The 11,608-nt window shown below is 45.0% G+C and overlaps 1 protein-coding gene across 14 annotated transcripts in view; it reads right to left on the bottom strand.

Annotated features, from left to right (window-relative positions):
- HERC3 (HECT and RLD domain containing E3 ubiquitin protein ligase 3) overlaps window positions 1-11,608 on the bottom strand; it is a 61,874-nt gene that overhangs the window by 10,983 nt on the left and 39,283 nt on the right. For 10 of the 14 annotated variants that reach the window (XM_068941527.1, XM_068941533.1, XM_068941534.1 and 7 more), the window contains 6 exons: window positions 11,157-11,300; window positions 9,612-9,778; window positions 8,407-8,473; window positions 6,525-6,607; window positions 2,909-3,092; window positions 2,048-2,150 (listed from right to left, as the gene is read on the bottom strand). In XM_068941527.1, coding sequence (XP_068797628.1) covers window positions 2,048-2,150; window positions 2,909-3,092; window positions 6,525-6,607; window positions 8,407-8,473; window positions 9,612-9,778; window positions 11,157-11,300 — 748 coding nt within the window. The remainder of the gene's footprint in view (window positions 1-2,047; window positions 2,151-2,908; window positions 3,093-6,524; window positions 6,608-8,406; window positions 8,474-9,611; window positions 9,779-11,156; window positions 11,301-11,608) is intronic. The other 4 variants (XR_011140830.1, XR_011140829.1, XM_068941532.1 and 1 more) reach the window with 2 other exon arrangements.

The following is an 11,608-nucleotide window of genomic DNA, read 5'->3' as shown; positions in this document are numbered from 1 at the left end:
GCGACCGCTCACTTGCGGCTGCCTAGGCTCACGCAAACGTGCCCAGCTCCTTCCTCATGCTAGCAGGAAGGGTCACGAGCCACTGCGAGGCTGGTAGTTCAGCTTATACCTCTCTGAAACCAGCTGTTATTTCTTTGTGAGGGCAATAAAAATTGGGTTTTACCCTACAGCCTTTTCCAAAGTAACAACTTCCTTAAAGCATGTGCTGATATGTAAGATAGCTGCAGTCAGGGCACCTGCAAAAATTGGGCCATGAGCTGCTTGCTGGGTTTGTTGCAAGCAATTCGCTGCAGGAAGAGGACAACAACAACAACTTCAAGTTTGCACCTTCTCCCCCATCCCCACCAGGTCAGGCCTAGTACTGGGATGGTGGCCCCCCCGTTCAGCAAAATTGCCAGGCTCAGCTCTCCTGACAACGTACCGAGGTAGCCGCAGTCTTGAGCTCAGAAGAACAGGCCAATCTGAACAACTGCCTGAAAAGCCAGCGTCAGGCCTGCCCCTTGCACGGACCTCGCTGCAGCAGGGGAGAGAGATGCACAGCTCCAGGAGTTGGCCAGGGCAGTGGGGACATCTGAGCGCACTGATGTGACCGTGCTTTGCAGCGCTGCAACACCACAGTGAGTCCCGAGACTAAGGTGGGGGCAAATGCCAGGGAGTGCTTTTTTTGAAAGCAGGTAGCAAGGCCTAATGTCCCATCCCCCTGCATCTCACAGAAGGTTGACAAGGGGAGAGGGCTTTTTCAGGCCTTCAAAGGACACACTAGTTTCCCAAAACAGACGGTCCCAGGGCCGAGGACCCAGCACAGGGGATTCCTCAGCTCTTTTTCCACCAGCCCCAAGGCTTGCCGCTGCCCTCAAGAAAATGCCTCTCCTCCGTCCGCAAGCTCAGACTGCACAGACACTTTTCAGTAATGGATTGGAGAGCCGGGCCGAAGGCTGCTCTCTAGGACTGGCAGGGGTAAACGAACAGGAAAGGACTCCGTAAGGGTCAGTTTAAGGAGTACATTAAGGTCCGAGGACTCAGTGGTTGATTACACACCACTTCTTGGAGCTAAGGACATACAGAATATTTAAAGCTGAATAATCTGTCAACGGTATCAAGAGAAAAGTGCTTTCCTCAGCACGCCTCCGTCTCTGTGGTTGGAACCAACTGTTTCCAAACAGATATAGATTAGTGGGTACAAGAACAGGAAACAAAACCAGGCCAAAATAAAGATGGGCTCTTTTCAGTGCTTTCTCAGGTTAATGCCATCCCCAAGGGAACAGAAATTGTCAGCTGTAGCAACAAACTCAGAACCATTTACCCTTAAAACCAAGTATTTCTATTCCCTCCCATTTTGTCCCCAAGTAAAGTGACTCCCCCCCCCCAGCAGCTCAGATCTGTGGGTGGCTGGGATGCGCAAAGGAAAACACAGCCACACACTCTGTCCGTGTGCCCTGCTGAACACAGAGCACGCCCTCCCCAAGGCCATTTTTTCAGAGGGTTTCTTCTCCTTCTCAGCACAGCACCCACCGTACTAGCACAGGGAGACCAACAGGAGGGCTAGCATCTGCTACCCGCTCACTCTGAGGTGCGGCCCCATTTTCCTGCTACACGAGACATGTCTTTCTTCACTCGCTTTTCACCCCACAACTGCCCTGTTGCCCCTTGTAGGAGCGTGGCAACACCTGCAAACTCAGCCTGCAGAAGAGGCAACCAGATGGCAGAAGGGCTCTGGGGGCTGTTACGAACTCACCACCTGGCGCCATGTGCAGAGACCACGCTCCCTGTGAGAGAGACTGCACTGGATCGCGCCCTGCAGAGATCTGCTCAGTGATAGCACATGCTTCCCAGGACAGAAATGCAGGGATTTTGAGGGTGAAAATGAACGCAAAACAGAAAACCAACAGAGGGAGAAAGCAGAATATCTGCCTAGTAGATCTCGCGGGCTAGCTGTTCAGGTTGGATCGTCTTCCAGCAACTAGTGCAGTGACCCTGGAGCTGGGCAGACACTCGCATCCAATCTTCCCATTTCAGGAGACAGCTTGCATCACTACAAGATACTTACAGAGAAATTTCTTCTTCTTGTCCAGGGGAAATGCGTGAAAGGTTTCCCAAAACATTCTCACAGTTGGGTGTGTTGCAGTGTAGTCTCCTTTATAGACAGCACTCTGTTAAAATGAAGAACTCACATCATTTCACCTGGCACTAGAAAGCAGAGACTAAGCAGAAACCAGAGCTCATCTCTCCTGGTATCTGATGCCAGATGCACGTCTGACAGGCATGAAATGCAGCACAGAACACGTCATGGGCAACACCACAGCTCAAAGAACCAGGAAAGGGCTCACCTAGCAATACGCAAAAGGAAGGTGCTACGCTTCTAACTATTTGACTAATTAATAAGTGTAACGAGGAATCCTGGGGGGCCTGCTCACAGGCTGGACTCGCAGCCAGGATCGTGTATTCTGCATTGCAAAGCCAATTCCACTGCTGAGGCTGGAGAGGAGCAAGTAACTTGCTGATCTATGCATTTTGAGAGGATACAGCTCTTGCTCCATGTCCAGGCTCCCCTCTGAGCCCGTGGCTCTCTACTTTTTCCCCTCGCACACTGCAGTGAGTTTTTCTCTGGGTGAAGACCCCAATATTGCCTCTTCCCTTCAGTCCTAGGCTTCATCCCTAAACAGAGCAGACGGACATCCTTCTCTCCTGTCCTTTCTCGTCCCCACTTCCCTCCCTGAGCTTTATCAGTAGCAGGAGAGCCCACTAAGATGAGCTTCCATGCGAGTAACGGCAGGACGTACAAGGAATACAGAAAAAGACATTTGTCCTTTATCTCATCTCATGTTCCAGGCTAGTGCCCATCTGACCCAACTGCCCCATCCTGCTGCTTGTGAAAAAGAAGAAACATAAGGCAAGAGGGAAGGTTTACCTCCTCCAGTTCCTCCCAGTTGTAGTTACTGTTTCCAACTATCATGGCCCTGAGCTCTGTGGGCTGGAAGAGTTCCAGGACTTTCCCACCACACACTTTCAGGAAGCCAGTGGAAAAGGCTGTGTACCACTCATGGATGGAGAGGTTGAAGATATAATTCACATAGGCTTCAACAAATTCTTCCCTAGCGCATTGAGAGAGAGCAGGCAAAGGAAAATACTTTTATTCATATGGCTAAGCAGTGGCACGGCTAGTCTTCCTACAGAGTGACTGTGGGCAAGAGGCATGCTCAATAGGGATTAAAGAGGAAATTTCCTAGGTATTCAGAATAAAAGAGCCAAACTGTTCAGCAGGCCAGAATTAAATGTTTCTGCCTATAATGCATCTTGCATACATCAGACACCAGCAGGTTCACCCCACTGCCTTCCTCCCACTGAGCTGAGTCACTGCAACAGGGACAAAGAATTAGGCAACAAGTACTGCCATGCATCTGCTTAACGCTTGGCAATGGCTGCAAGGGAGGTCCCCGGGGAGCCGAGGCTGTGCGCTGCCAATAAACCCACACAGTGGCCTCCCATCCAGTTGCCAACAGGGCCAGGAGTGAGCCAGGGTGACACCAAGCACTGGGGAGCAGTCAGAAACAGAGCCTTTTTTCTCTGTGGAGCCCACACCTCTGCTGAGGTTGTGTTAAGTAAACATTAGGATTCAGTCACCAGAGAAACACGTCCACCCTCTGGCCCAGCTCTTGCAAACCTACGTTTAGGACGTGCAGGAAATAACCTATGGCTCTTCTCAGCCTGCAGGCACTGGAGGTTACTCAGCACAGGGCTGCCTGCCCATCTGCAGTGACCTCTGACTGCCGGATGTCGTGAGTCAGCACTCCACCAGGGAGCGAGAGCCAAAGCAAACAGATGGTGCCCAGAAGGCTGGCAAGTCCAAGATCAAGAGCCTCACAAAGCCCTAGTTAGGTACCCTGTGATTTTTAGAGGCAGCTGCAGCTGACTCAGTCCTCACTGAGAGTCCTGCCAGGGGTTCAATGCTTTCGAAATCAAAGCAGGAGCTTAGAGGCCAAACTGAGGAAATCCTGTTCTGAAGTCTCGGTCTGAAACTGCATGGCCAAGTCCCTCCCTCCTGCCCCCAAAGGGAAACGCGCTAAAAGAAATCAAGGTTAATTCTCGAGGAACTCCCCTCACTATAGAGCAAGAAAAGTAATCTTAGCAAGCTGTGGGGACAGATAGCACCTCTTCACCTTCAAACTCTGGTTAAACAAATGCAAGACTTATCAGCATTTGGAGTACGTGGCAAAGAGAATGACTTCTCTCAGACTGACAACCCTGTTTTGCTTCAAGGGTTCCCAAGAATAGCATTAAAATAAAAACAATGTTCTGTAATCATTGGCCAGAAACTTGTGGCAGGCCCTGGCCAAACTCCCGTCTCTGGATTTTGTTAGGATTGTTTTGTTGTTAAGCATCTTTATTGTACTCTCTCTTTCCTTTTCTTACGGCATCATAATTTGAGTGCAACACTAGAATTTTATTCATGCAATGACTTAAAATACTTCCTCTTTGTTTACACCTGATGATAAAGCACCAGCCAGTGTAACGTGACAAACTGAGACACGAAACTAGCCTGCGTGGGTGCAGCAGTTGTTTTTGCCTGACATTTGAGAGAAGCTCACACTTGCAATCAAAAGCTAAGCAGGTCAGGAAAAAATGCAGAGTCCAACATCTCAATCTCTAGCTGAGGAGGCTATAATCGAAAGAAACATTTTGACCTTTCGGTAGAGGAACTCTCATGGCATATGCTGTGTAAAAGCAGCAAGGGTGAGAAACTAAAAACAAAAATAAAGACACAGACTGACAAATACGAAAACTTAGAATAAGAAACCACGGATTTACTGTGCATTTGTTTTAATGCCATTTTCCCAATAGTCACCTGAGCATAAGAGAAATTCAAGCTGATTGAGTGCTTAACGGTAGCTTAAGGTCTCTGACCGTTATGGTCATGAACCTTTTATCAAGAACACTTTCTGTTGCAACAGCCAATATGAACTCTAAAGGAGAAAGGGACAATGCAGGCATTTCCTACTTGGCATTTTTCAGGGAGAGCAACCCTGTGAATTCTTCAGTGCCTGGTAAACCTTCTTCAAGCAGGAAGAGCAGTGCCCAAGGGCGTGCATGAGCACACCACTGAGGCCAGGTGGGCAGCAAATTGGTCCCCTGACCTCCAAACGCAGGGGTGGAGGAAGTAATTAAGCACTGCAAGGCGGACAAAATGACAGCTGTGTCTAGACTTGGATTTAGAGGTTAGCTTGAGTTCAGAACTCTGGTCAAGAGAAAGCAATCACATTCTGGAATGTGTTAAGCTGGTACAGCTACAAACCAGCCTTTCTCCTGGTGGATTTGCTTCTCTCGTTGCCTGTCCTGACTTAACAGTTGCAGGAGCTAATGTGCATGCTCTTCCCAAACATTTGCTCTGAGCTAAAACCTTTGTTCCTCTCCCTAGGCCAATCTGGCACACAGTAGGAAAATGGTCTTTTTCTTCGGAGGGAACATAGCCAACCTAAAAGCCTAAAGGAGACTATTACTGGCGTTTTCATTTTTACCTCACTGCACCAAGCCTAGGTCCAAATTCTCCTCTATTTACCTGAAGCCCACCTTTTCTTTGCAGGGAGACAGAGTTACGCTGCTCCATCTCCACTTGGATTTTGCATGGAGGCAGCTATCTGGCTGTAAACATGCACCCTTTTGTGCAGTAGTGAAGTAGCTAAGAAAGTAATAGACAATACTTTTGTCACAGCAGTGGCTTTAGACACAATCAGAACCTTATTAAATAATCAGACTAATAGGAAATGACTTCATCTCCAGGCTTGCCAGTAAGGTCTTCAGCAACCCCAGTATAAGCCCCTAACCATGCTGCTGACTAATCACTGGATCACACTGTTTTGCCAGCAGAGAAAGAATTTGAATGCTGCTTCAAGTAAGAATGGCATCTGTAGAAATCCAATTACGGGATTATGAGAAGAAAACAGTTTAGCAGCTGGAGAAAAAAAAGTGGGGGAAATGGTAGCTATGCTGATAATAACTCTCAGGGGGTCAGTCAAATGGAAAGGAGTTTGTTTATGTACGGTAGTGCCTTGCGGCTCTAATCAGGGATAGCGGTCCTCTCTCCTATCAGGCATGCACAAGAGAATGTGCTTCCTGCTCCAGAATTAATAATCTAAACAAGTTTGCTAGTCTCAGTTTTGTTTTGTTTTTTTTTTTTGTCACGTACAGTTCCTGTAAACACAATCAGGGAGATTAACTTTCAAGGGCCCACATCATGCTGCAATCTCTATTTACCATGAGCAAGCTGTCCTAGGGTCCATGTGAAGGTCTTTTATAGGTAAGATATGCATCCAAAAGAGTGTGGGACATTTTCCAAACATGGGTGGAAAGATGCTGAAAGTCTTCTTGTTTTTTTAAGGGCCATGGATGTCTAATAATTTTGAACAACCAGTTCTAGAATTTGCTCGCAGTAGTTTCTAATGCATTTCCCAAATTTCGTCTCAGCCAAATTTCTGTGGCGTCTGACTTGACCACAAATTTGAGTCCATCCCCACATACGCCCCGCTTACTTATTATTCTTCTGCACCAGAATTTTGTCTCCATCTTCAATCAGGTTCTTTTGCTCTGTTACACCATAGCTTTCCCTGCAGATCTATACAAAAACAGAAAACTAGTTTTTATCAAAAGTACTTCCCTGGCCATAAGCCTGCAAAAAGATACAAGGTTCTCTTTCACAGTTGATTACTGGTATGTGAACGGTGCAGCAGAGAAGCCAGAGAAAATGGCATACGCTCAGCAATTTTTCTCTACTGCAATTGCCCTGTATGTTTCACCATTTTCCATCATTTGCGTTTGCTGTACGACTTCCTATTAAGTCTAAGTGCAAACTTGGAAGGGAATAAAGTTACCCTTTTAGGTCAATTTCTTGCAGAAAAAAAGGGATCGATCACTACGAAAACTATATTTACTAAGACCACATGCCGTGGCAATAAAAAGGATTCCCTTTTTTTTTTTTTTTTTTTTTTTTTATAACAGAAGGTCAGTATGTTAATTCATCTGTTCTCACAAGACTGCATGACCGCAGACAATTTGCTGCTTTTGCCTGGCTTCGAATGGCACCAAATGTACTCAGTACATACACAACTGGTCATGTGGAAAAAAATGCAAAAGGGTAAATCTTCAAATTGCCATACATAAAAGACCCACACATTTTGACAAGCATGGAGATCAGTTATTTATTCACTTCAGAGTTTAGGAGATCAATGATTTACTCATTTCAGGGCTTTAGCATATGCGTCTGCATGTGTGTATGTATTATGTGGTAGGAAGAGCAAGAAAGAGACTGAGAATCCCCTTTTATGTGAAAAGAGAATTTGGAGAAAATTCTACCAGGTTACTCTAAAGGTAGCCTTTTAAAATAGTTTATATTATCATCATTATCACGATCATTATGGTTTCATCACCTCACCCTAAACTGTGACTCTAACCTGCATGAGACATAGTCCGACTCAGCTTTGAATGACTCCAGACGCTAGTCTGATAAAAGTCTGATACAGTCTTTACTGTATGTGCTGTCCTTTATTAAACAATGCAAGGGACAACGTTCTCCCACCTCAGCAAGTACTTTCTTCACAGGGTGTAGTAGAGCTTTCTGGCACGTTGCTATTACCTCAGGATGGCTCCAGACAAACAGCCATGAACCCAGACCAAGCCTGAGATTAATCCATCACACAGAGTCCGTTAGAGCATCGGGACTTTGAAACAAATAAAGATGCTGTATTTCTTTGTAAGGTTCTACATGTTTGCACATGATGAAGGACCTACCTAATCTTTTAATGTATGTAAAGATTTGTCTCTTTATTTTGGGAAATCAACTTGCCATTATAGAAACTATTGTCTCTACACTACTAGCTAGAAACAAATTCTTTTACCACCCTAGTAGCCCAGGAATGCAACTACCTCAGTCTTTCTCCTAGTAATAGGCTCCAGCACTTTGTTTTTAAGAAAGCCTGACCAAATATATTCACTATAATCTTTCAAGTTAAGAAATATTAGCATTATGACAGTAAGGAAAATTCTAAATTGTGTTAAAATTTCCAGAATCAACCCAGTGATGTCAAAGCCTAACTTTCATTTTCAGGGGGGACTTAGGAACCTACTTCTCATTATCTTGTGGCCGAGAAATCGGCCACTGGCATTTAAGTCAGGTGCCACAGTGACGAGGCTATTCTGAATATATATACCACCCAGCTTATCGACCTACTACCTGAGTTCTCATGGCCATATATACAAGAAAAAGGGAGCTGCTAGTAAAAAATTTTAACATTTCTGAAGAGTATGGTGCATGTCCTACAGGCATACTTGGGAATAAACTACAATATACATGAATAAACAGATGGGCTTCAACTGTACCATAACAATCACAGCACTGACATGTTAAATGTGCCTTACTGTAAAATTCAAGCAGAACGTCTCTTCTACATCTTCCCCAGGGTAATCTAAAAGCTGCTGAAGACTCCTACAAGAGAGACAGGGAAAGAGGAGGAAAAATCAGAGCTCCAGAAAACCACACATGTAAAGGGGAAAAGAAAATCAGCAAAACTAAACAACAACATACATCTGGGTAATAGTATTGCAAGAGGGAGAAACTCTTGAGTCACTTGAAGGGGCAAGAAAGAAATATGCCCCAAACACAGATTATCGATATAATCCATACCTACCTTGTATAGCGATCCCCATTAATGATCCTGGCCTCAGAACAGACTTACAGTTCTAATTCTTAAGGACTGCTAGATAGTATAAACACCACACAAAATGGCTGAGGAAACAAAGGAAGTAAGGGCCGTGGGAAGTTAGATCTATATCCCTATTATGTTCAAAATATTCTTCTCCTATTCCTTTAAATCCTGATGCTGTCTTCTTGGCGTTTTACTTCATTACTGTTAAATGCAGTGGCAGCTTTGCGCTGATAAATGAGACAGCAGCTCAGAAGAAAAAAGGAAACAGTAGTCAGACAACGTGACCTTAACCTCTCAGTTGTGAGAGGAAACAAAAGTCCCCAGACAATTATGCAGAAAACATTCAATACTCTGTTTAGAAAAAGCCATTCCTTCACCCCTTTCAACTCCCTTTCTAGCATGGGACCACGTCAGAGTTACGGTGATCCAGGGAGAAGACAAGAGAGGAGGAATTGCCCACAGAGACGCGTACATCCTCCACACAGCTCCCATCCTACGCTACATCATGAGACATGCATCAGACCTGCTCGCTAATCCAAGCCTGGCGTGGGGGAAAAGGCTGAGGCCATGATCTGGGATCCTGCGTACAAACACACTGTGGAGTGATAGGCCCCCACTCCCTGCTTTCTAAGGTGTGTGGCAGGTATCTTTCCACACCCCAGTTTTCTGGGGTCGGGAAGGTGGGTTCAGGGGTTACAGTCTGAGCACACAAACCTGATAGCCTGTGGGAGAGGAGATGGCTCCTGTGAAACTCCTCACACACCTAAGTGATTTCCTTGGATCGTGGCCCACAAATTAATCAGTCACTGAAATGGATCAGAAGGTGGCTCACTGAAGAGCTATTATCCAGTTTGGCATTTCTTTTTCCCAAGTGGATAGTTTCCCTTCCCAGAAAGGCTGCCCTTTTGTTGTTCATACCTTCCTTCTGTAGGGGACAGCTCCTTCAAATCCTCTAGGCACGGCTTCACATTCAAGAGCTTTTTGTACAGAGCCAAGGGAAAGTGAAGGTCTACCACGGTGAAGTTGTATATTGCAAGACCGCATATGATGCCAATCAAGTGAAACCAGTTGTGTTCTACAAAACACTTCAAAACCACGCACAGAAATCCTGATGAGACACACTGTAACTAGTGCAGTGCACAGTACCCCTTACCCCCATGAGATGATGACGCTAAAAAGCTGACCCCTGCTTTCTCAGCTGGGGCAAAAGCAAAGTGCTCCCATCAGGTCCCAATTTGGTCCTGAATTCCTTGATCCTAGTCCTGCCGGACTGTGGCGCAGGACTGAGGCTTCAGAAAACAAGTCCTATTACCTCTGTAAGCCAAGATTAGCTGTAGAAACAGTTTCAAATAGCTACAGCTGCTTTCCACCTTTTCTGTCTTTTATTTCCTTATTACACTTTTCTGGATTTAGATGTCAATGAGGCTTCAACATCTGCCATCTATGTACAGCAAGACCTCTACCCCTTCCTCCCATCCTATTTTCTATTAAAAACTTATGCAAAACCATTGTGGTACCTAAGCAAATACAGATACGTGTTGGTATATCGGTCTTCACTCTTTCTCACATTTACTCTCACATTGAGACGTCAGTCACAATCGGTCTGCCTATATTTGTTAAATGCTACAAGTAAGTGATTCTGGTATTTTCAGTGCTTACACTGTCATCATTCTTAGCGTCAAAAGATACTGCTATTTTTACAGCACAAAGAGTAATTGCTCTGTAATACTGTTTACAAGCTACAAAAGGTACCATGTCATTTCCTTCTTTGTAAAATGTAATTAATGCATTAAAAGAACCCCCACCAGAGCAGCTACACCTTAAGGGGAGACTGATAACATAGTTTTTCCATCTTACTAGCTAAGAAGGGCAAGAAAGAAAGGACATAAACCATCATCTCCCAGCATAATGCTATCTGACAGGCAGAGAACTTGCACTTCACACCCTTCAAAAACCAACTAACTTTTGCTGCAAACCACGTTTCTTGCTGTTTAAGAGCTCCCTGACATAAAACATTGACAAGTTTAGACCCTGCAGGTGATAGTGATGCATGAATAAGTGGATTGATTGCAATTATGTGAACAGCAAGGGAAGCACAGAACTCTAATGTCACTATGATTTAAGCCTCTGAACCTGTAAACCAGCACATGATTATCACATTCATGACTATGAGAGTTCTATTAACCCTTCTCTTATCAACTGTCATCTGATACTTAATACATGTTTTATTATGGGATAAGAATAAAGAAAAAGAGCCAACTCCTTAACAGGCGTAATCATCACAGTTCCATTAAAGTTAATGGACCTATACAAATTCATGCTGACTAGAAATAGAGCTCACATTGTGTTGTGGGTGGAAAACGAGAGGAAGATCATTACTTTCCCACAGTTTGCCACTAACTTTCTTGTCACTCAAACAGAGCATATTCATTCAAGCAGCGTGTATACAGGGCAAGGGCTCACCGTGTCTGAAAACCACAGCAGGTTTGACTCTGGGTAGTAAGTGAACATGCCATAGATGGGGTTGAGGAGTTCTTTTAACAGCAGCAGGAAAAATTCCTTTGTCACTCCTCCAGCGTCAACAGCTTCCTCACCATCAAAGATGACCTGCAGGAAAAGCTGGTCAGTAACAAGGAAGCAGAGATGAGACTACTAAGCGAACTGGACGTATTGCTAATTGGAAGATACGCAAAGCGGGTCATCTGACACACCCAAATCCACCTCAACCCATGAGCCCGTTTCAATGCCTTGTTTGCAGGGAGGGAAAAGAAACAGGGACTAGCAAATCTGATATTCTGAAAAATGCTTAACTCCTCATTTTTCTCAAGGTGATTGGTAACTAAATCATAAATAACCACTTGTCCTCCCAACAAAAGCAGCAGCAACATGATAGCTCTCTTCTGCAAGCAAATGCT

The sequence above is a fragment of the Struthio camelus genome, chromosome 4, assembly GCF_040807025.1.
Source record: "Struthio camelus isolate bStrCam1 chromosome 4, bStrCam1.hap1, whole genome shotgun sequence".
Lineage (NCBI taxonomy): Eukaryota > Metazoa > Chordata > Aves > Struthioniformes > Struthionidae > Struthio > Struthio camelus.
The sequence above is the reverse complement of the archived record's forward strand: the minus strand, read 5'-3'. Positions and strand labels throughout refer to the sequence as shown.